Genomic DNA, 26,032 nt, shown 5'->3' with positions numbered 1-26,032 from the left:
ACTTCCTGGAAAGAAGGCAAAGTGCTCCAAAAAGCAACTTCCTTTCTATCCCTCAAAATGTACAAAAAGAAAAAAAGTAGAGAGGAGACCTCATCTTCGCTAATAATAGCAAAGGACTTATCAACCAGAAGCAATGCAAACAGATCAAAGAGAGAGAACCTGCATAGCTCTTCTGCTGGTAAAATAGTGCAGTGCTGAGGGAAGCTAGTATCCAAGGTCCTGAAAGACTTCCTGGTATCCCCCAACTTGGAGGAATAAGTAACATCCTGCTGGAACTCACTTCTACTAGCAGAAGAGGGGCTAAAGAGACACTGTACAGCCAAGGGAATCCCAGTGTCTCCCTCTGACCTGGCAGTGCTGAGGGTGGAAAGCGGGTCTGCTGTGCAAAGTGGTCTAAGAATACAGAGAAATATACCCAACAGGTGCACAGAACGAAAATCCCACAAACAGCAAAGCATCATTTCTCACCAAATGAGAACAATTTCTCATCAAAATGGCTGGCACATGCAAACAGAAAAGAAAAATGGAACTGGTTGTAAAATACGACAAAATTAAGAAGAGTCAAAGCCCACAGTCTGAAGCTGCCCACCGCCACAGAGCCTTACCACCACTCTACTCCAACAACTGAATGGCTAAAAATAGAATATATACTATCATCGCCCAGCCCACCAGCTTAAGTGCTAAGAGAAAGACACACACAGACCCAAGACAAATAGGGAAGGAAGTCAATGAGATTCCACCCACACTATTTTTGGACAAACAGTGGGGCCAGACAAAATTCGGAGCATTCTTAAGAAACAATGAAGACAAGGCACAGAACATGCAGAAGGAAAATGAAGAGAACACTCTGGAAGATATACTCTAGGAAACAGAAGAAAAAAATAGAGTGTAGCTGCTCTGTATTATCAAGAAAATTTCAGGAAACGTGGACTGTTTGAAATAGGATATTAAAAAAATAAAATAAGGTAGAAAGAAATTGTCAGAGCTAAAAGGGGAAATAAGGAGAAAAAATAATATTGAAGAACTTAGAAATGAAATCAGAACATCAAATACATACAGCAGGCACTCAGTCATTCAAAACCTACTTATTGCCGTTTGACATTTATATGCCAAGCACTGCCAAATCAGTGTTGCCGACAAGAAACTTGAACAAATCACACAAGGAAAAGAATGGAGAAATGAAGCCAAATATAAGCAGTAAAATTAAATAACAACCTGTTTCTTTTATTATATATACATGTATATATTTTATGTATCCATAGGAAAAAAACTGACTATATATTGGGCTACAATAAATTCCAAAAAGTAAAAACAATACAGACCACATTCTCCTATCAAAATGATGTAAGACAAGGAATAACAAAGGTTGGAAAAAAATCACAACCACTTGGAAAATTTTAAACTGTCTTAAACAATCCTGGTTCAAAGATAAAAATAAAAATCATAATTTTATAGTGTCTGTAAAAGAATGATATGAACACTAGGTAGTAACAAGTTGAAAAATTCAAAGTTTTAAACACTTCTCATTTAAATCAAGAAAATGTTAAAATAAATAATCTAAGAATTTTATTTCAAGAAAATTTTTATAGTACAACTAAATAAACCTAGACAAATTGCAAGAAAGTAATAAAGATAAGGAAAAAATAAAATAACAAGGGTACCAAGACCACACAAAGGAAAATGAATGTCTTTTCAACAAATGGCGCTGCAACAACTACATATCCACTTGCAAACGAATGAAATCGGAACCCTACTTCACACCATATACAAAAATCAACTTAACGTGGATCAAAGACCTAAATGTAAAACCTAAAACTACACAACTCTTAGAAGAAAACATGGAGGTAAATCTATGTGACCTTGGATTTAGCAACAGTTTCTTATATGTGACACCAAAAACATAAGCAACAAAAGAAAAAATATATAAACTGGACTTCATTACAAGTAAAAGCTTTTGTGTTGCAGTACAATTTTGCACGTAGCTAAACATGTCATATAACCTTATCAGTTCTATTTTTTCTTCTTCCCTTGGAGATGTTCATCCTAGGACACTCCATTCTTCCATAGATAAAAAGGTCAATTTTCTAGAAATACCTCAGTCATTAAAGTTGAAACTAAAAGTGATCTAAAAAACTAACTAAACCTAAAGTAAACCTGAAACCTAAACTAAATAATAAATTGAGGCATTTGTTATTTTTGTAAATAGGCAGTTTAGAAAAGAAGATGAAGACTTTATAATAGAAATTAATTCAATACAATGCAAATAAACACAAGGTTTTTCTTTTATAGCCCATCAGATTACCAAAATTCTAATGATACTAAAATGTGCCAAAACAGTTACTACATAAGCTAGAGGTGGGAAATAAACCAATACCACCTTTCTGAAAGTCAGGGTGGTGATGTGTATCAAAATTTTAAATAAGGCTATCATTGGGCTGATGATCCAACTCTGAGGAACTTATCTGAATATATAAATGTACAAAGATCGATCCCCTACAGTACTTTCTAGAGCACTGATGATTAAAGAAATTTAACGGACTCAAACGAGATACATATCAACAGGGTCAGGTATATATAAATGGTAGTGTGCTGGCAAATCTTTAACAACTAGTTCTGCAGGGGCAGGGGTGGGGGGAGCTCGTATTTGTAATATCAGCCAATTTCTGCAGCATGAGTACTCCCATCATGGCTAATTTCAAGCTACCAAAATGAACTCAGTGAATGCTGAGTTGAGAAGAAATGTACAGAGCCGGCTTTTATGAGCAGGTGCAAGCTAGCTGCAGCACATCACTGTATGATTCCTAATACACTGGAACAATGACAAAAAAATACACTGCAACACTAAAAAGCCATAGCTGTGATGCAAAGGATTTATATTACATGGCAAGATATCCATTACATATTACTGGATGAGAAAAGCCAATTACATACAGAACAGCTTATGTTGTATAATCTGGGATAGTGTGAATTTGTATGTGTATGCATTTTATTTTCACTTTGAAAGAAAAAGAATCACACAACAGTGATGTGTAAACATTACATTCACTCTAGTTTCACCCATGACAGGAACAGTAAATCTGGCTTTCAGGGAGTATCTAAACCGAATTAAGATTATTTTAAAAAAGAACAGCAAAAGATCAACAGATTTGGCTTCAAAGTAATTAAAAACTTCTGTATTAAATAATACAAAACAAAGAAAAAGAAAAACAACAGACGAGGGTTAAGTTATTTGAAGTAAATATGAAAAAGGCTAATTTCATCTGTGTGTTCGGAGCTCACTAATAGGCAAAGGAAATGAAGAGACAACTTACAAAATACGAAATTCAACTAGAAACAAACATATGGGAAAATGGTCATTCTTACTAGTGATCAAATAAGTGCAAATGTTTTAATTATGTACCTTTTTTGCCTACTAATTTACTGATAATCTTATAATAATACAATGTTGCAAACTGTATACAATCATTTCAGAATATGTTTAGGTTGTGTGTAATCAAGAGCTATAAAATTTTTCATATCCTCTAACTTAGAAGTAACACTTCATCTAACAAAAGTGTGTGAGTGTGTTTTAAAAAAAATTGCTATCTATGCCAAGAACTTCATCACAGCATTATTCTGAAAATGGAACATATATACACTAATATGTATAAAATAGATAACTAATTAGAACCTGCTATATAAAAAAATAAAATTCAAAAAAAAGAAAAGAAAATGGCAACACTGGGAGAAAGCTAAATGCCAAAAAAAAAAAGCAAGCAAATTAATATATCTCCTCTAACAGAATATTATATAATTCCAAATATTAAGCTTATATAACCACATAGAAAATGCTTACAACATAATGTTAAATTGTACAGTATGATTACATCCATGCAAGAAACATAAAAAGAAAGCAGACTAGAAAGGAATAAACAAAAAAATCACGTTTCTTAGATCGGTACATCCTGGATAAACTTATGGATACATTTTCAAACATTTTTTTTCATATGTTGTCTAAAAAACTGCATTATTCATAAAATTACAAAATCACTGAAAAATAAAACAAAAAATAATATTATTAACACGGGCTGTCATTTCAAAGGCCATGAAAACAATATAATGTATTTCTTAACAATGTAAGAAAATTCTTAAGTGGAAGAAAATAAACACTTCTTGACTCAAGCTTTGTCTATTCAGTACAACAGTCTGTCTCATTACTACACTTTTTAAACTATTTTAGAAAGCAACCATACCATCAGAGGATACATATCTCAAGTGTTCTTCTTTATTTGATTCCAAAAAGAGAATAAAAAACAATCTAAGTTCAGGCAGTAGCATACTGCTTGAAGATATATAATACAAAGAAAGAATATTTTTAACAAGACAAATCATCGTGTGACCTTGTGATTCAGTACTAGGGATGCACAATGCATTAATGAATTCTGGGAAGGATACATTGTAATTGAGTAGCAATTCACAGACAGACCCTAGGGATTTAGAAAAACCCTAGACAAGAATCCCTCTTCCCATAATAAGCATGGTCTGGAGCGGAAAGGACTACAGAAAATGTGTTTCTCAAAGGACCTATCTGGTGACTCTGATGAAAATATATTAGGAGTCAGGATTTCCCTAAAGAAATATTAATGAAGTCATGATTTCCGCCATTAAAATGGAATCCTTTGTCAAGAATTGTATGGATGGGGAAATACAAATTATTTTTCTTAAACTGATGAAGCAACATACAGGTATCTTCTCCAACCAGAAGATGGGAAACTTATGGGACTCCTCATTACAAGAGTTGACATCTGCCCCAAATTTTTTAGTCATTTCTAATATGCTTCAGATAACATCTTAGATGGTGACCCAACACGTAACAGGAGATACCAGGATGTTCGGAGGACATCCCATTCATTAGTCCTTGAACCCATCAAGGCCCTTCCATCTCTAGAATCCCTGTCTGGTCCAAGTTTGGCTCCAAGAGGAGCCATTCATTAGTCCTTGAACCCATCATTAGTCCTTGAACCCATCAAGGCCCTTCCATCTCTAGAATCCATGTCTGGTCCAAGTTTGGCTCCAAGAGGAGCCAGTACTATGGTAATTCATTAGTTCCTAATACACCAGGAAGTGACTGGTAATAAAAATAGAGGCTGATTTCAAGTATCTTTTGTTTCAGCACTCATTAGCTCTGCTCTCAAATTATTCAAAATTATTCAAAGTATTCAAAATATATTTGCCTACATTTTGAATCAAGAAGTCCTCTTAATTCTATCATGGACAAATGAAGCCCATTTGAATGCTGGTCGTAAATAGGCTTTAGGGACCTTGAATAATCTGCTCCGGGGACCTCGAATGTTATAGCCCAGAATGTGAACAGCTCCTAAGAGAACACAACCAACACACAGGTGCATTTTTCAGCTAAAAATTACAAACAACTTCTATATTACATGGCTCCACCTGAGTAAGAATCCCCTTGGCAAGAATATCTCATGATACCATTTATCTACTCACTGGCTTGGGCAACTGAGAAGGCACTCTACTGTAGGAGAAGCATGCCACATAAAAGGAGATTTCCTGGGCAAGAGACATCCTAATAACCCATCACCAGATTAGCAGAGTTCTCAATACAGTAATAGATGCATTTCTATCACCTTAAACAGCTAACGGGGTGGAGGGGGGGGACACCTGGAAGAGCATGGTTGTAAATTTTCTTTTTAAAGTGTGAATGGTTTTCCTCAGGACACAGCTTGCCTTGAGCTCTGTGCTTTAGGCTATCTAACCACCTCTGGGAGGACCCATAGAGTGCATGCAACAAAAACGCCTCCCATAAAACCCAGTCTTCTACACATGCTCACCTCCCAACCCAGCATCTGGGAGAGGAAGGGCACGGTAGATGTGACAACGATGAAGAACCAGGTTGGGCAGTGGAGCTGCCAAGAGGAAGCTGCATTGGCTGGGCTCTTCCTGATCAATGCGGCCAAGTCAACGCACAGCACAGGGCACCTCTCCTCTGCTCTCCTTCCTTCCCTCCAGAGCTTAGGGAACACACGGTGCACCACCCCTACAAGGAGCAACACGCTGTGCCCTGCCAAGCCCCTCAAGATCCCCCATCACCCTCTGTCACCTGCAACTGTTCTCCTTTTCCCCTGCACCTGTCCAACTCCAAATCTGAAATCAAGGTAAGCCAGCCTGGAGCTGATAAGATAATGAGAAGGCCATGGGCCAGAAGGAAAGTAGGGGTCAAGGAACGCCAAACGCCTGCCTGGCACTTCCAGTGGAACTGGGCTCTGTAACAATGTTTCTCCAGAGCCAGGATGAAAGTCTAGCTGTTCCTTCTGTGGTCATAGAGCCCTTTCTCCAGAATGCAGACAAGGGACACAGGAAGCTGCTTTCTTAAAATTTCTCCGACCATGGTCATGACAACTAAGGGCCGTTCCTAGGTCACAGCAATTTATATGTATATATTATAAATGTTTTTTAGAACAATCAAGTATGAAAACTCCTTACTTCATATTATGAATGTGTCCACCCTTAATCTGTTCTTCTGGTTTCAGTTAAAACCCTGGGACTTCCCTGGTGGCGCAGTGGTTAAGAATCCGCTTGCCAATGCAGGGGACATGGGTTCGATCCCTGGTCCAGGAAGATCCCACATGTCACGGAGCAACTAAGCCCGTGAGCCACAACGACAGAGCCCACGTGCCTGGAGCCCATGCTCCGCAGCAAGAGAAGCCACCGCAATGAGAAGCCCACGCACCGCAACAAAGAGTAGCCCCCGCTCGCCGCAACTAGAGAAAGCCCGCGCGCAGCAACGAAGACCCAACGCAGCCAATAAATTAATTAATTAATTTAAAAAGTTAAAGCCCCAAGGGAAAAAAAATGAGCATAGTAATGGAAGAAGAAATGGACACAAGTGGTCCATCTAAGGGTTAATTCCAAATCTTTCCTGGAAGGCCATGGAAAAGGGACGGACTGGCTCCAAATACAAAGCAGCCCCCAAAGTGCTCCACCAAGGTGTGTGAGGCACTCGCCGTGCCCAGGCTCAAAGGGCCAACCTGCTCTCCCTGAAAAGGGCAGAAATGCGCTTGAGCAGCTTGCAGGCTAGTGAAAAGCACTGCTTAAGGCCCAATGAAGAAGAATAAGAAGGAGGAGGGGTGAGTCAAAGGCAGCTGCCTGAGGGAGACTAAGAACACACACCCAGGCCTGCGCAGGGCAGCTGAGGAACACTGCGCCTCGTAGGCTCCACCTCCGTGTCTCCTAGGATGTCGTCCTTCCCGCAGGAAGCAAGAGACCCACGCTGATATGACAGGAGGCTTCTGATACCATTCCCCCGCGAAGGCAGTGAGACTATCAGCCGCGTGCCGGGCGGCAGGCGGGGCGGCTCTGGGCACACTTGCTCACGCTCCTCAGGGCTCTCGCCCCTCAGGGCTCTCGCCCAGCGCTCTCCGAGCCGCCTGCCTGCGGGGGAAAGAGCGGAGAGCGAGGGCGGCCAGGAGGAGCCCACCAGACCTGGCCGAGCCCCCCAACGTAGCCCATCACTCCTGGAGAGGCTGAGGCTCAGGCCCCTTGTCCAGGGCTGACAGCGGCTGGAAACTGGCTGAGATGGCAACGTTGCAGAGAAGTTTCAAAGTTCAGACAGCCCTTTAGATTTGGTCCAGTCTCTTCATTCTACGGGTTTCTATAGAAATAGTAAAGGAACAAAGGAGCGAAACACCCGTGGGTTAGTCGCAGGAGGCAGGGCAGGAGTACCCGACTGCCTTTCCGTTACAGGCTTTAGAAAAGATACTCACAGCTACACCAACATGCAGAGCCACAGGAGTATGTCCCAGCCTGCTCAAACTCTCACACAGCCAGTGTGCCGTTGTTTTTGCATGATCTACTGATTTCCAAAAATATATCACAAGAGTTAGAGAGAAAAGAGACTTAAACTCTTAACAAGTACCCTGCCATTCTTTTAAGGGCAAACCAGGAACAAGAATTAAAGTCATCCTGTATTATTAGAACAAGTCACAGGAAATGGGTCAGCTCTTTAGGACAAGAAGAAAATTGCATTTGCCATCTGCGGAAAGAACCTGTAATATAATGAAGGAGTTCTGAAAGGTGCAGTTCCTAAAATATCAATTCTCGTGGCAAGAACGTATCATTGTGTCTTTACCTTAAAAAATAAACTAACCAAAGAACCCTCTCAGACTGACTGGGTATAAAGCAAGCAAAAGCTGCTGCTAATGCCACCCTCCCTGACTATCTGGGATAGAAACACAATTAGAAAGAGATGCTTTAAAGCTCTCAAGTTAAGTGGGGTGAGGATGTTCAAATCATCAAATGAGGAAGATGCGCTATTGCCCAACACAGGCGCACAGCACCTTCTCCCTTTCTAGTACACGCACTGCATCCTATTTTGAAACCCAGTGCCCTGTGATTACCCAGCACAGGCTCGCTAGCTTTCTGCCGGTAACCATGCACCAATCTCAAGTCCCCATCCTCTGGAAAAGGAGAATTTTACATTTTGTTTGATTACAATGTATTCTGTTTTGCAGACCAGGGTGTTACTATAGAAAGTTAATCACCTCCTCAAAGCACATTCTCAAGTGTCTTTCTTTTAATGCATTCAAGCACCCAACTTCCCCTCTCACCAGCTCACCACCACATGATGTTTGAAAGAAGAACCAACTTGGAAGTTCCCTAAATCTTAAAGAAATGCACACACCAGAGAATCTAAGGAACCCCTCCTAGCATTTGGTTAAGGAAGCTGTGAGAGAGAATAAACGGGTGGGTAGGATTCCACAGAAGGGTCTTTTTTTGCGGGGTGGGGGACCTGCAGCAAAAAGCTGGAAGACTGAACAACGGGTGGATGAGACACTGGAGCGTTTCTCTCTAGAAACCACTGGTCAGCTGCAGTCACCAGGAAATAGGTGGAAAACGCCACCCGTCACCCCACAGCCTCTTCCCCAAATGGAAATGTAAAAAACAAACACTAAAACTGAAAAAGATGAAAAAAGTTTTTAAAATGTAAAAAAAGAAGCAAAAGAAAAATTCTACTTCGATTTTTTTACTAAGTGATGGTGATTTTAAAAGGGGGGGGGGCAAATTCTGGAAAGAGGCAATTAATTCATGATTTCAGTTCTCCAAAGGGAAAAAACATGAGGCCATCTCTCAGAAATACGAACATGTTTCTAAACATCACTATTCACTTCCTGTAGTAGAGCCAAAAAGTCTCACTCTAGCTGTTTTTCTTTAATTTGTGGATCAATTATTGCTCCCTTCTGTGAAACTGCAGAAATACCGTGGCATTACTAACATTCTGGTTCCCGACTGCACCACAATCCATCACACACTTCCCTGAAACAGCTATTTGCTTCCAAAGCAGTCAAACTGCTCACAATCTAAGATTAATCCTGTAATAAAGGTGTGTAGAATTGTCAAATTTCAAAGGACTTGTGTAACAGTTTTCCATTCAAACTGCTGGATAAACTGCTATTGGCTTTTTAACCCGAAACAATTATGAGAACGTTCAACTGAATCATTCCCCTGAGACAATGAATGAGAAGCAGGCATGGAGACAAAGACGACCTCGCCTTTAAAACAGAATTTCTTTAACTGTGCCCCAAGTGGCCCACAAAATGACAAAGAGGCGTGGTAAATGGAGAACAAATCAATGATACCCATTAGAAGAAAGCAAGACATTTAAATTCACTCCCTTCAACTGCTCTTTCTTCTGGGAACCCAGCTGCCCACCCTGCCCCCGCGATGCCTCCTACACCCACAAGTCCCCAGTTACTGAGTCCCCAGTTACAACAGAATGATTGTAAACTGAGCAAGACAAGGTGCTTCGCTGAGCTACAAAGAAACAACGGCCACTATCTTTGCCCTCATGGAGCTTCCACTTTAGTTAGAAACATAGGGCAAGTGGTCATTAACAGTTTCTCATAGTTAAAGGCAAAAAACGATATGCTTGCTCCAAGGAAATAATATATATCACTCAGGAGTTCAAGTTCTCAAGACCGTCTGCTCTCCCCAGTTGTGTAATCCCCGGAAAGCGTCTAGAATGGCCTTCAGATTATTTTGTCTTTTTCTTTGTATTAAGAGCCAATAGAAAAGCCAAAACCAGGAAGGATAATACTCAGAAGGACATGTCAGGCTGAGGGCATCAACTGTAAAACAACCAGAACTGTGAAAAGTGCTTGTAGTCTTTCCTGCTGGCAAATGAGAAACAGTGAGTGTCTCACGTACATTATTTTACACTGAGTAGGTGCTTAATATTTGTTCATTTGATCAGCATTCTATATACAACTGTTCTTTCTTATGGTATGTCTGGTAAAAAATTTAGAGGAAATATTTATTTTCCAAAAACTGGCAAGTGTTTGCTGAATAAATGAATTTGAAATATCTTGATAACTTTATTTTTAAATAATACTAATTTTGTTCTTAAAATTGAAACATGAGGCTCTTAACAAAATATTCTGCACTGATTTCAGAAATTATGGCTAGGTATAAAGGTCAACCCCAGAAGCTACTTAGCAAATTCAGTCTTTGGTTCTCAACACTGCAATATGGATGTTTATTTTGTTTGTAATAAAGTCCAGATTCATGACCACCTAGGATTTATGAACTCATTTGCGACAGCATGTTTAGGTCCTTTTTTTCCTTTTTACTACATGTTAGATGAGAAATCAGACAGGTTTTTTACATATCAGTAAGGTAACAAATCATAGGTGATTGTTGAACAACTTCCTATAATTTTATTAGTAACAGCTGTTCACATAAAATAAGAGTTTGGGTCTGAGAATAGCTCTTTCTTTAATGTTACTCCATTCGGCAGAACAAGAGAAAACATTCACTGTTTACTGTAGTCAGTTATTGCCACAGATTTAATTACCAACAATCACACATTTTACCTTCTACTGCTATTTCACACTTCCCTAGGATTAATTCTGCAGAGATCTTAACATTGCTTAAAAGTTTCCCTTTGAAAAAAAATGTCACTACCCTCCCCTTCAACCAGAAAATTAGACTTTAAATTTGCTGCTACAAATACTTGTATTTCCCTCAACCCAAACGAGAGAGTCTGGAGAAAACACATTCTTTCCACCTTCTCAGTGAGAAAGCAATCCTAACCTTCTTAAAATGGCTTCTCTCTCTTGCAAGATGTACCCTTTGAGGTCCCTATTTTTCCTCTACAACACCCAGTCCACAGTTCCATTAATACCAAAAGAACTAATAACCTAAAAGAAAAACTAATATGAATGCTGGAATCAAAATCATCCTTGGCAAATCTCGTTCATTTCTTTTCAAGTGTAAGTTTGCCTGGATCATGAAGAAAAATGTGTTCTTTTCTGCTAAGTTTAGCATAGCACGCAGCCTCACAACTGCAGAAGCTGTTTCAGGTCCTTAAAAATTCATCTGTAATAAAAATCATAACTATATTTAATAGGCATCTCTGAAAATTGAACATAAGCCATCTCTTATAAGGTACAGCTAGGTTGTTTGATTTTTTTTAATGAAAAAGAGGCTATAAAATTTATCTGTAATAAACAAAATGGCCACTAAATTATTCTTCTGGTTCTCTTTCCTAAGCCTACCTAAAAATATGTGAACAGATACATACGGGATCACTTCACTGTTCAGTAGGGTTTTAATTTGCGCCCAAAATTCCCATAAGAAGAAACAATACGTAAGTACAAGTACGAGATTGACAGTTATATGGCAGATCTAGACAATGAATCTACGTGGTTCAATGCAAAAATCTTACTCTGAACGCCTTGTTATATAGTCAGAGCTACAGTTTTGGTTTTTATGAGGGATGCTGCCACTTCACTCTTCAGATACAAACTATAAGTACTTTGTTTCCAAAAAAATAAAATGAAGAAAAAAAGGAAACACATCCAAACAAATCCTGACATTTAGAAACATTCAACACTTGCAAAGCTAAAAAAGTAGCAGAAAGAAAACCAGCTGGTCTTAAAGCAGCCTCATAAACACTGTATTATGGTATTTCCAGGGAGCTTCTGTTATTAGGGCTGCTCAGAAGGAAGCTTTCCTTCTGCGGCTCTGAGGAGCCATCCTAGAGAGCCACTAACCTCTAGGTTAATTCGGGCATCAACATTCTCATCCTTCCCCTAGCAACTCTACAGAGGGGTAACGGGGTGGGTGCTTTTACCGAGACCTGCATGCATGAGCTCTCCACACAGTCTAACTCTGTCAGAGCACTTCCAGCCTTCCAGGTGTCTTCTGCTCTGTAACTGTTCAGTTTTCAGTACAAATGTACATCGCTCAAATTAAAAACGTTCTTTCTGCAATTCTTAAAATTTAATCGTTGCGGTTCTCCTCATGTAACTATATATAGGTAAATTGTAAAAATCTGTTCGCTCACCACCTGTACTCTAGAGAATTTAAAAATTCACTCTGTTGAGTGTATCATGGGGAAAAGTATATGGCAAAAAAGATGAGAGGGTTAAACTAGCTTCTATACAAAAAAAATAATCAAGACATGGTATGGTTTCTTTTTTTTTTCCTGTAAACTTTCATATTTTAAGTGTGACTGTTATCATTCCCAAATGCACCCAGCACAGAACTGTAATACATGGTTCAATATGTGATGTAACATCTTACATTAACACTTCCTATCCTGGAATGCATTTGTATTTAATTGGCTCAAAGAGTTACATATAATTTTTTTAAAAGATCATGATTTTCTCTGCCACAGAATAAAAACATTACATTTCCCCATGTCTCTATAATGTCTTCATTGCTTTATGGTCCCAATTTCTATTAGGAGGGTTACAAATAAGTTTACTTACTCAACAAATACTTATTGAGACCATTCTATGAATTAGAGATTGTGCCAGAAGCTGGGATTTAATAGTGAACAATATAGAATCAGTCCTCAGTCCCTACTCTCCGAAGCTTCCAGTCTAGAATAGAAAGAAAATCTCCAATCACATATGTAATTCAGTTAGAAGAGGAAGAACATATATTCTTTCATCTAAAACGGGCCTAAACTTTGCCTCTTCAATAGGTGGAATCCAATCAATAAAAAAAGGTTTGCTAAATTTTTCTATCAGATGACTAAGATCTGAAGAGTAAAGATTTCTAAAACATGTAAAGTAAGAACAGGTTAATGGGGGGAAAAAATGTGTCTTCAAGGAACTGAAAATTTCAACATGAATATCCTTGACTGGAAGCAGGCATTCAAGGCCACTTGTTTTATACAGACTTAAAGACACATTATATTAAATAGTGTGACCTATGTACCACCAAATAATTAGTTAATATTTGTAAGTATTAATTAAAGGAAACAATGTGCATTACATCTAGGAAGTATATAAAAACTTAAAATATTCTCTTTGCATATCTATGTAGAAAACAAACAGTTTTCTTCGAGGTGTCTAAGAAAATAAACACTATATAAATGAATTTAGAAAATGAATAAAGAAAACAAGAATTCAGAATTTAATATGCTATTTTATGGTAGTAGGTTTCTGGGTTCGTTTTTTAAAAACAATAAATATCAAAATGTATAAGTACTGTAGAATTTGGAACATATCGGCATAATTGCTGGATAGGTATCAAGGCAGCCCAAATTTTACTGCCATACTTTCATCTAGGCAGGTAACCACTATTTTCTCTTTCTAATTTCTCCGTAGTATAAAATTAACTAATTAATTTTATATTTTGCAAGGGGCCCCTGCCAAATAAATCCATTAAAATGGTGTCACACGTTGAACTACAATTTACTTTGAAAATAATTTTACACTGAATTGCATTTAAATATAAGGGTGATTCCTCAATTTAAATAAAGTAGTTAAAAATACTGGTAAACCTTTTGATGGGCATCATTTACATGAATGAACACTGAGTGCAAAGCAGCATCAAAGCAGCACATCATCAGGCACTGCTCAGAAGGAAACCCTCCCCAATACCTTCCCTGGTTCAAATCAACCATCACTTCTCTCCGGGACTCAAAAATTACAAGCACACACACAAATCTACAATTAGTATATGGCACTGACTACATAAATCGTGTAGGTACTGCAGTAGTTATGTTACAAAAGCAACATACCTAGAACATGAAGCTGTAGCAAATCTTACATGATGTCTAGCGATTGAGTTTCTAACAAAAAGTTGTATAGTTTTAAAATGCTAATAAATGTAGATGTTAAACTGATGTCATATTTTTCTACCACTTCTAATAGGCCATACTTAGGGGCTGGGGTGGGGCTGTATTTAATCCTACTCGAAAATCTAATAAGAAGGGGAGAAAAAAAGTTCTCCACACCACCATTTTAGCAGTAAACTGTTTTAATTTTTTTCCTCATAAAATTATCTCCCAGTTCATTTTTTAAAGCAAAATATGTTTGTTTGTTTGTTTGTTTAAAAAAGCACAATATGTTACTTAAGTCCAGTCTGTAATTAAGTGTCCATCTACGGGCATTTCTCCCAAAGTCCTCCTCCTAGACATTCAAACCTAGGCCCTCAGACAGACAAATCCCCTGAGCTCTAACTCACAGCTGCTAGGAACCCAGAGCTGCCACATTTCAGGCAATGGGGTTGGCCTGAGAGACCTCAAATGCCCTATTCACAGCTAAACAGAAACAAATAAAGACTGTACACAGGGCAAAAGAAAACAAAAAAAATCCTTAAGTCTCTCTAAAACACACGCTTTTCCCCTTAATCATGCATTAAACTCCATACATTTCTCTTGCCCCCTCTATTTTCTTCTCAATCTTGAGAATTCAGAAAGCATTCAACTACACCTTTTCAGCCATTAGAAGTAGCTCAAAATGAGAACAAAAAATAAAAAATAAAAAGATCTTCTTTTTCCAATTGCAGTTTTCCCCTTCCCTGGCTTCATTCCCTGAAGTCCACCCCTCTTATCCAGGGTTTGCCTTCTGTTCTTTATAAACATGTGCACATTTACCTAATCTGGTTTCAAAATGAAGACATTAAGCAGGGCATGTGAGTTAACCATTTGTAACTATTTGTAATCACTGGATTTTGTTCCTTCTGGTAAATGACCCAGTACATAAGCAGTTCAGTCCCAAAGGCAATTGGTTCCTCGAACCAGGAGATGGAAAGTTCAAGATAAGAAAGAAAATGCATGCTTCTCAAATCAGAATTGACAATATTTTCTTCCAGCAATGTCTGAGAAGTCTATTCATCATACACGCAAATATCCAGAACACGAGTGCAGACATTTTTCAGGCCTGTTACTGCAAAGCTGTTTGTTCTTCCTACCACAATAGCTCAGAGTTATGTCGCGCTGGCCTGAACGTTGATTCTGAACATTCTCTCAGAGATAATAATCAATAAAATTCCTAGTTCAGAAATGGCATTTTCTTGCTAACTTAATGTTAAGACAGAATGTTGGGTTATTTTGTAGAGATTAAAGGGAAATTTTTGCTGTTCACTTCCCGTTTTCCTTCTAGCCCAGATTCCAAAGATATTAAAATGCTGTCCGCTTTAAACAAAAGGTTTCTATTTGCTTCCATGAGAGTAATTGAGGCTGTACTGGTAACTATTGTGAATTCAGGCCTACATCTGGGTTGCCTCATTAAACAAAAGATACCCATCGCTGTCAACAACCATACAGCACAACCCTCCCATATTCCTCATCTTTATCTGGAAGGAATGGTGGAGAAACACGCCTGTCACCATTAAGAAACTCTTCTGGGTCCCTCCTTTTGGTGGTCTGGTGGTTAGAGAACAGCACTCGTGTGACACATTTGGGCTTGCCTCCCCGCCCCGCGAATACACAAGCCCGCTTTCTTCGGAGAGCCAACCACTCGGCTCCCTCCTCATCGCTCCTCGGAGAACCCAGTCGCGAGTCAGCCCACCGTTCTACCATTCGCTCCCGACCCCGGAAAGCACTGATAATGGATGCACACAGGCCACCCCACCGGACGCCATCCCCCAACGTGGCTCCGCTCGCCACCCTCGGGCCACACATACGCACAGCTCCCCACTCCACCACCCCACGGGGCGCCGCGGCCACGACACTGGAAGTTCAACCCCCCTGCCCACCTTCCCACCCCCGCGCCTCTCCCCGAAGCAATGTGTCATTGAGCAAATTGCAGAAGCACCGCAGACAAATGCGCACCCCCGAGTGCACAGCCCTTAGTGATACCGAAAGGCACAAGCCGAGGCCCTGAGCAGAGCAACCCCGACCCCTCTACGCGCGCGCGCGTCTCTGTGTACGCGCGCGCGCGCCCAAGAGGGTGCGGGTAGGGGCCGGGGACGCGCCCGGGGAGGGCAGGGGCGAGCCGCGGGCGGCCGGGGGCCGGGGCCACGGTCCCGGGGGGCTGAGGGTGGTGGGTAGGGGGCGCAGGTCCGGCGGGAGGGCCCGCGGCGGCCGGCTCCGGCTGTACTCACCGAGCAGCAGCAGCTTGAGCTCCCGGCGGGCGTCCCGCTTGTCCCTGCGGAGCTGCCGCTCAATCTCGTCGTTGATCCGCCGGGCTTCCTTAGCCTCCTCGCTCAGGCAGCACGCCATGATGGACTCCAAAGTCATTCTTCCAAAGTGCCTCCGCTGCAGCCCCGCCGGCACCCCCTGCTCACACGCGCGCACACACACCCTCCCGCCCTCGCTCCCCCGAGGCAGCGGTGGCCGCCGAGCCCCCGCCGCCCGGGCGCGCGTCCGGGATGAGCTCGGGGAACCGCCGCGGCGGCCGCGGCCAGGGCAGGGACCACTAGGTGGGCCGGGGGTGCGGCGGGAGCTGGCGGCCCGAGCCGCCGGGAGGAGCGAGGCGGATGCGGGAGGCGGCCGCGGGCGCTGGCTCGGGGGGCGCACTGGGGAAGGCCGCCGCGCCCGGCCTCGCTCAGACGCCCGCGCCTCCTTCCCCGGGAACGGGCGGCCCGCCTCGCCCCCCGCGCCGCCGCCGCCGCCGCCGCCGCGGCTCCCCTAAGCCGTGCGCCCGGCGGCGAGAGCACATCCACCGGGGCGTCCCCGCAGCGAGCGACTGCCGACGGCTCCCTGCGCCCGGCGCGCTCGCTCCTCGCCGCCGCCTGACAACGGCTCCCGGGCGCCCTCGGCCCTGCCCGCGCCCACCGCCCGGCTCGCGCGCAAACCCGACTCGCCGGCCCGCCCGCCCGGCCGCCGCGCGCTCCTTCGCCTCCGCCTCCGCCTCCGCCCACCCCCGGCCCGGATTGCCTGCCGCGGAGCGGCTGCTCAGTGCTCGCCCTCCCCCTCGCCACACACACACATTTTCTTCTTTCTCTGAACTGGAGCACAGATCCGGGAGGGAGGCGGCGGCGGCGGCAGAAGGAGGAGGAGGAGGAGGAGGGAGGGGATGGGCGTGGGAGGAGGGGAGCGGGAGGCGGAGCCGCCGGCCCCTCCTGAAAGGTTTTCCTGGGCTCGCAGCCGCCGCGGCGCGCCTCCAAGTGCGGCTCTCCCCTCGCTAGCGCAGCTCCCGCTCCCGCGCCCTAGGTCTGGCCCACCGGCTCAGCGGTCACGGCCACCCCCGGCAGGGGGCGGGGCCGGGTCGCTGAGGCGCAGCCGGGGCCGCCGCCAACCTGCAGCTGCCGGTTGGCCGCCCGGGCGTGGTAAAGCGGGAATATGGCGGCCTCCGCCCGCCAGCTGCCCACTGGCCCCGGAACGCGGCCGCGGCTCCTCCGAAAAGGCGGGGATCTCGGCCCAGTAAGCCCCCAGCACTGGCCGGCGCCGTGAACACCCTGTCCGGCTCCCCCGAAGACGGCCTCGGCGCTCCCGCCCCCGGCTCCGGGGCAGCGCGGATCAGCTCCGCCGGGCGGCTCTTGCCCAGTTCGGTGTTCTTTCCCGTTCCTATTTCTAAAACGCCATTTGGTTAGAAAGTATCTCGCGTCAGCTCTGACCCCAGTTCTGTCGTAGCAAATAAGATACACTCAATCGTGCAGTGTGACTGGAGAAGAGAAGGAACTGTCACTGTCTCGCGGAGGGAGGACGGGGGAGATTTAACAGGAGAAACTGGCCACAAAGTAACTGGAGATAGAAATCTAAATCCTGAGCAGAAAAATGAAGCGGCCCAGTTTCCAAGAGTCTCCTGATAGCTTCCAACTTTTCATGCCATTGAAGTTGTTTTTGTTTTGTTTTTGTACAAGCTCTCCTCTTGTTTTTGAGAAAGGCACACGATGTTTAACAGACAAGTAATCGACTTTACCATTCTAGACCGAGATGGAATTATGACTTCTGGGAAAATGCAAAGTAATGTGAAATAAAAGAAATGGAAAGAATAAAAGAGGAAAATGGGAAAACCAGGATCGCTCCAGCAAAATGCCATTCTAGTATTTTGTTTTTCCACTTTCGATTGAGGCAGTTTACTTTAAATGTTGTCTGCTTATTTTGTTGTAACATGTGTCTGATAAATGGCCAGAAGAACTCCTTGCTCGTTCAAGTTTTATTTTATCTAATAGCTACAAGAGGTGAAACTCATACTGCTTTCTGCCTTAATGGAGGCTCAGGTCTTCAGAGTAAATTGTATCTTAAGAAGGGAATCCCTTTTTCACATTTTATGTTTTCTCTGAGATGTCTCTAGTGCAACCTCCTGATCCAGAATGTAAAGTGAGGGCATGACTCTACTATTGCTATAGGTCAAGAATGCACATAGGATTCCTGGATGATGGGTGTGCGACTGCCTTCTTTCATTTGCCATTACTTCCACCCCTTGACACACACACACACACACACACACACACACACCACGACTTAGATCAAACAAGTCATCCAGACATAAGATCTGTATTTTAGGCTCCCCTTTTAAAAGGATATTTGGCCTAGAAAATGCAGTTATCCCTTAGTTGAATCCAAGGATGCAGAACCTGTGGATAAGGAGGGCCAACTGTAATTAAATTTCACCTTGGCCAGGAAAGCAGAAAGGACAAACTTCACCCCCTTTATGTGAACGCTGTGAAATCAAAATTTAAAATTAAGTGACTAATGAAGTTAAAGACTGAAATTCAATATGCCAAAATTTTAAATGGCTTCAAGGGAAAAACTTAATTATAAGTTTGCATCCTCTCAAATATGTCTATACATGAATTGCAGAGAGATACAAAACATCAGAAAAATAACAGAACGCTTCAAATAAGTGTCTGGTTTCCTTGCCACGGATCCTCTGAGATTTTTGAAAATGTCTCCCAAACTATGCTATTAAGCTATCAGGTACTCCATTTTGACTGAATTGACCTAATATATTTATTTTTATTTATATATTTGTCTGTACTGGGTCTTAGTTGCGGCACACAGCATCTTTAGTTGCAGCATGTGAACTCTTAGTTGCGGCATGTGGGATCTAGTTCCCTGACCAGGGATCAAACCAGGCCCCCTGCATTAGGAGCGTGGAGTCTTAGCCACTGGACCACCAGAAAAGTCCCTGACCTACTTTTTGATGAAAGGAATTAAATTCTTTCAACACATTGTAGAACAAGAAAAGTCTGTTTTGTCACCCCTATATGCCTAGCATCAGGGACACTCCTTGGCACTTGGTAGATATTTGAATGGATTAGACAAATCAGTAGGAGGATGTTCCTTCAAGTATTGGGAAGAAATCAGGATGTAAGGAAAACCAACACTCTACAGCGATAAAGTCATATATGAGCGTCAATACGGAAACAGGAAAATTTCAAGTCTGAGCCCAGATCTACTCAGAAACCTTTGCATATGTATCTGGAAAGCATTTGCCAAGAAAATATTCATACAACCCAAGTCAAACGAACAAAATCCATGTAGAAACTACTGAAGTTGTTGACAATGTTCTAGAAGCAAATATGCTAAATATTCAACTAAACATGGATCATGTTACAAAGTCCCAGTTCATTAAATCAACAAACTTATTCATTGCCTACCATATGTAAACAACTAAGGTGAAAATGCAAGAAGAGAGATACTAAGATGAATAAAATATGGTCGGTCCTTGCCCTCAATAGGCTTAACGTCTTAGGGCTCTGAACAGCTATAATAAAAGAAAATGAAATCAATTTGTATTAAAGTTGGGATACAAGTAAAATATAAAGGTATAAAAAGGAAGGAATCATTCATTCTGTTCAGGAGAACTGAAGACTTCACAGGAAAGGGGACATTTGGAATGAATAGGTTTTCGATAAATATGTATCTACACCACTTAAGAGGAAATCAGCAATTTCAAATCACCCCCAAACAGACAGTGAGATGATAAACCATTTCGAGAATTCAAGGGCAATTACTAGATAACTGAAAAGCAAACCACAAAACCTTAGGAGCAGTGAACACCAGAGGAAAATGGAAAGACTATCACCTCTTCTGTGACATCCTACCTCCACTGTCATGTCATCCTGTCCTTTGGGTACTGGCAAAGAAAAACAGTCAAAGGCATAGTTCAGTCTCCAGGAGTGATCCTAGGGTCAAAGAGTGTAAAGGTCACAGCCACACTCTTGTAAAAGATGCTTGGGGGGAAGGAAAAGCCTGCACTTCTCTTGTTCCCAGAGTCACTTAGCATGGCTGCTTCACACCATGCACTGCACCACTATAATACCACTGTAATTGTCTATTTCTCCTTCTCTCTCTCTCTCTCTCTCTCTCTCTCTCTCTCTCTCTTTCCTGAGATGAGGAGCTGCTTGAGAGCAGGGACCTTGTCTTTCATAACTGTTTTCAGTGCACCCAAAAGAGTGCCTAGCCTAGAATGGATAGTAAGTGATGAATAAACACAAGAATACAAAACCTACATCAACAACAAACACACTCGCAGACTGCCTGTCCCAGGCAGTGCACTATGCCAGATGGCTGAGGCATACAAAGCCCTTAAAGGTTTAATAATCTATTTGGGCAGGCAGTCTGCATGCATAAAACAACAATGTGAAATGAGAAGCACTGGCTGCTAAGCTACAGTATAGAGAATGAATTGCTAGAGGAGTTTGGAAGAAGGAGCAGTTAGTCAAGCCACCATGCAAAGCAACCTGAAGGAGTATGGGTAGGCACACAATGGTCACCTGAAAGATCAATTAGAAGTCAGCCTAAAACATTGCAGATCCTACAAGAGCTGGGAAAGAGCTGCTCTGGGCAGAGGTTGCTGGCACAGCAGGCTGGCCAAGGAACAAAGTGGCCTTGCTTTTGAGGAAGGCAGGCAAGCAGGCCCTGGGAGACTCAGAGAGCTATAAATGGCGCCACCTAGAGGACATTTCTCAAATCAGCAGAAATATTATGATTTTTTGATGAAATAAAGAGGGTTTATCATGTTGAAGATGAAAAACATGAAAAAAAGAATACTTTCTTCTGAAAGAGAAGATACCCACACTGCAAAGCCACCAAACAGATATTGTAGATGAAGCAGAATACCTCAGTGACATCTTTCCATTACCACGTTTAGTAATGCATACAAGTAATCCTCTGCCTCTAATCAAATGTACCTATTTTGTGCTTATCCAAGGTTAGCATTATCACAGGCGGCATTGTACCTCACAATGTGAAGACCAGACCATCAAAGTTCCACTGCACTGGAAGGCTCTACAAGACGGGCCATATGGGAGCCATTTTTAAGCTGAGTAGACCATGTTTCAGCCAGAAAAGAATAAGCAAATGAATTAATGTGTACTAAAATCAGATAGTAAGGTATCAGATCACCGAAAATCATGATCAAAATCCTTTTTGCACCCAAATGGTCAACAATGACTTAGCTAGTATAGGAGCTTCCTTCCTGCCCCAGAGTTACTACAAGTTGGAGCCATCTGTTCCCCAAGACTCCCTGGCTATGCTGGACTCTCCTGCCTAAGACCAAGGCTGCAAACTCGGTGGTCTCTGAGCTGCAGAAGGGTTGCTTTAGACTCAACGGTGCTAATGCAAAAACTGAATTAGCTGTCAGAACTTAAACATCAAATGATTCACACAGAAATCTGGATTTTAGTTCCTGGTCAAGATCTGGCAATTCCACGCCCATATTCCCAGCTGGCAACGTTTTCCACCACCTGCTTTACTCCTCATTGCTGTAAAACCTAAACCAGTTTAAATGCCACATTATAGGAACATGCTGTACCTGTGGGTATCTCAGGAGGGCCCTGGAAGGCAGTTAGCAGGGTGAGGATTGGGTTTTAGAATTAATCAGGTAGTTGACGGAGGCAATTGATTTCCTTCCCATTCTTTGTTACCATGTTTTTAAATCAAATAATCATCTATCCCATTACACTCATCTCCCTTTGATGATTTCTTATGCAAACCTCAATAATGACGCAGATCTTTGTCTATTTTGTTCACTCCTGAACCCAGCACCTAGAACAGGGCCTGGGATGTAGTATCAATAGATTCTTAATAAACATTTGTTGAATGAATGAAAAAGAGACCCTCCAGTCAAAGAGGCCACATATTGGCCCCGTGGCAGTCTGCCGATTTTTCCTTAGCCAGATGGTGCCCACCAAAGCTTGGCTCCCTCTGTAAAACATTCCTTGACCCTGTGCTTCAAAATCTTGCCTCAAATGGGTTCGCCAAGGAAAATTAGCCACACTAGGGTATCAAGAAAGCTGAAGATGAAACATTGTTGTTCAAACCCAGATGGAAACATGTATTAATTCCATGTAAATCAATTTTATAGGAAAGTTGATATTCCTATCACAAATTCATTTCCAGTCATGAGCATGTTATATATTGGAGATCATGACACAATATATAGTCAAAGTTGTTAATTACTCAATGTGTGATAAATTAATGAAACACAGTACACGTTGATGAAAAATACATAATTAAAGTATCTGTTGTGCTGCCTTCTCAGTAATTGAAATGGTCTTAATCATAACCTTTCAATTAGTTACTATCCTTGTAAATTAGTTACTATCCTTGTAAATTTAGTTACTATCAATTAGTTACTATCCTTGTAAATTTTTCAATCTGCCATTCTGAATTTTACCAAGATGTTGGGAAGCTAATGGCTTTTCAGTCTTAAATAGGAATATAAAATATCTCTTCCAGACCACAAAATTAGATATAAAGGTATCTCTCTTGTTCATTTTTCCTTTCTTTTTCTATCTCTTAAGCCTACCAGAATCTATTTGAGCCACAAAAATTTCCAAAGGCCTCTTCCAAATTTGTCAGTGTACTTCCATCTTTCCATCCTTATACAAATTCCCTTTTTGTGGGTCTGGGTGGTCAAATTTTTTAAAATTATAGTTGATTTACAATGTCGTCTTAGTTTTAGGTATACAGCAAAGTGATTCAGATATATATATATTCTTTTTCAGATTATAGATTTTCCATTATAGGTTATTAATATTACAAGATATTAAATATAGTTCCCTGTGCTATACAGTAGGTCCTTGTGTATCTATTTCATATATAGTACTGTGTATCTGTTAATCTCAGACTCCTAATTTATCCCTCCCCACCCTTTCCCCTTTGGTAACCATAGGTTTGTCTTCTATGTCTGTGAGTCTATTTCTGTTTTGTAAATAAGTTCATTTGTATCATTTTTTTAGATTCCACATATAAGTGATATCATATGTTATTTGTCTTTCTCTATCTGACTCACTTCACTTACTAAGTAATCCCTAGGTCCATCCATGTTGCTGCAAATGGCATTATTTCATTCTTTTTTATGGATAATATTCCATTGTGTGTGTGTTTATATATATATATATATATATTATATATATATATATATGCTATGAAGTTTGGGGTGCATGTATCTTTTTGAATTAAAGTTTTCTCTGGATATATGCCCAGAAGTGGGATTGCAGTAACATCCATACTGTTTTCCATAGTGGCTGCACAAATTTACATTCCCACCAAAAGTGTAGGAGGGTTCCCTTTTCTCTGCACTCTCTCCAGCATTTGGTATTTGTAGACTTTTTAAATGATGGCCATTCTGACTGGTGTGAGGTGATACCTCACTGTAGTTCTGATTTGCATTTCTCTAATAATTAGTGATGTTGAGCATCTTTTCATGTGCCTGTTGGCCATCTGTATGTTTTCTTTGGAGAAATGTCTGTTTAGGTCTTCTGCCCATTTTTCCACTGGGTTGTGGTTTTTTTTGTTGTTATCGAATTGTAGGAGCTGTCTGTATATTTTGGAAATTAATCTCCTGTTGGTCTCATCACTTGCAAACATTTTCTCCCAGTCCATAGGATGTCTTTTTGTTTTGTTTATGGTTTCCTTTGCTGTGCAAAAGCTTATAAGTTTGATTAGGCCCCACTGGCCTTATACAAATTCTTAAGAGCTGATTTGGGTTAAGTACTTTCAACTGTATGGAATGGGACCTAGGATAGAGTGAAGTGAGGAGATTTTGTTCGCTGGAGGCTCCAATATGGCTTGGCAGAGAACTACTGGTGATCCTCCCTTTATTAAAAAAAAATTTTTTTTAATGTAGAATCTTTTTTTTTAATTTAAAGTACTTATTAATATGTTTATTTTAAATTTTTATAATTTGTTCTTCATGGATTTTTGTATTAATTTTTTAAAATATTGACTTAAGTATTATGTATCTTGATTGCTGAGGTTTTTGGTGCTGTCTTAAATTTTGCACCCAAGACAAATGCCTCACTTGCCTTACCCTATCCTGGCCCTGGTATGGAAGTTATACATGAATTGGCATACAAGTGGAGAATTTGTCACTCCAGGGAAGGAGTGAGCTGTGGAAGATTATCTATTCTTTACAACTTAAAAATATCCATGATTTCTGCCTGTGGAATTGGAACAAAAAAACTGGGTTGAAAAGCCACTGATTGTCCAAATGGAAGAAGTAGAAGCTTCCACAGCCTCCACTAAAACACATGGTATCAGGAAAATCAAATACCCCAAAATGATGAGAAAATGCAGAAAATATCATATATTTTAGGTTCACTATTTGGCTTACATTAAAAAGTGAAGATTGTAGAATGAGAGCTAAGAAGCCATGTGATCTAGGGAGTTTCTTTTAAATCCAGGAATCATGTCTTAAAAATAAAGCATACTGGAGAGCCAATCTATAAATCTATAAATAAGCCAATCCACTCATGGGGGGTGGAGGGCGTGTGACATGGAACTCCCACACTTCTTCCTCTTTCCTCTTCCCTCAGGCCATTTTCAAAACCTCTGAGCTAATCCAACTGGCACATTTTACAACAGGGTCATACCTAGAGGGTCTATAAATTGATCCAGGTTCTCCAGCCCGGAAGTGGCAAAGCAGAAGTAGTACTTGGGTTTTCTCACTCTCAGTTTTCTATTCCCTATGCCCCCTTTCTTAAGACTGAAGGAGTCTTGGAGGAAGTTGTATTTGGCCTCCAGCTTTCCTGGTCTCAGAATTTGTCATCTTTTGGGGACGAGTCTATGGTCATTTAGTCTTTTACCTATTCTCAGGAAGCCTATAACCTACTGATAATAAATCACAGCTCCCTTCCAGGAGTATTTGCATTTTCAGCGAGATCAAACCTCCAGTTTTAAGTGTGGTTCTGACCCTTGGCTACACATTAGAATCACCTGGGGAGACTTTAAATAATACTGGATGCTGGATTCTCACCCCGAATATTTGGATTTAATTGGTCTGGGGTGGGGCTTGGTATATTTTTAGTATTTTTTAATGCCCCCAAGTATTCCGTTGTGCAGGCAAGATTGAGAACAACTGAGTTATAGTAACAAAACTAATTACATATGTGCAGGCCTCAGCCAGTAGGTAGATAATGCAGCCATAATTACCTAGTGGAGATGGGAAGTAAGGCCAGTCCTGCCTAACACAGAAGCAGTACTAGGCTCAGCGCTCACATCACCAGATCCAAGCAAGCCCCTCGTCCACCGTCTCGTTAGACCTTTAGACCTTTTTAAAAAAATTTATTTATTTAGGCCGCACTGCGTGGCTTGCGGGATCTTAGTTCCCCCACCAGTGATCGAACCCATGCCCCTGCAGTGGAAGTGCAGAGTTCTAACCATTGGAGCACCAGGGAATTCCCTTTAGAAATTTTAAAATTTCCTTTTCCCCCTCAATTATATTCTTAAAATCTTTATCAATGTTGATTGTCCTGGGGGGTAGGCGGTGAGGGAGGCTCAGAAAATACAGAAAAACACATAGAAGAAAATTAATATTATCTATAATCCTACCACCCAAAGATAACCCTTGTCTACGTTTTTTTTGTTTGGTTTTGAGTCTTTTCTATTCAGGTGGAT

At 41.5% G+C, this 26,032-nt stretch overlaps 1 protein-coding gene across 1 annotated transcript in view; it reads right to left on the bottom strand.

Annotated features, from left to right (window-relative positions):
• Positions 1-16,741, bottom strand: part of GNAQ (G protein subunit alpha q) — a 290,054-nt gene extending 273,313 nt beyond the window's left edge. The window contains exon 1 of the mRNA XM_030876968.3: positions 16,342-16,741. Coding sequence (XP_030732828.1) covers positions 16,342-16,477 — 136 coding nt within the window. The 5' untranslated portion in view covers positions 16,478-16,741. The remainder of the gene's footprint in view (positions 1-16,341) is intronic.
• Between the last annotated feature and the right edge of the window lie 9,291 nt (positions 16,742-26,032).

This window comes from Globicephala melas, chromosome 6, assembly GCF_963455315.2.
Source record: "Globicephala melas chromosome 6, mGloMel1.2, whole genome shotgun sequence".
NCBI classification, from domain to species: Eukaryota; Metazoa; Chordata; class Mammalia; order Artiodactyla; family Delphinidae; genus Globicephala; species Globicephala melas.
The sequence above is the reverse complement of the archived record's forward strand: the minus strand, read 5'-3'. Positions and strand labels throughout refer to the sequence as shown.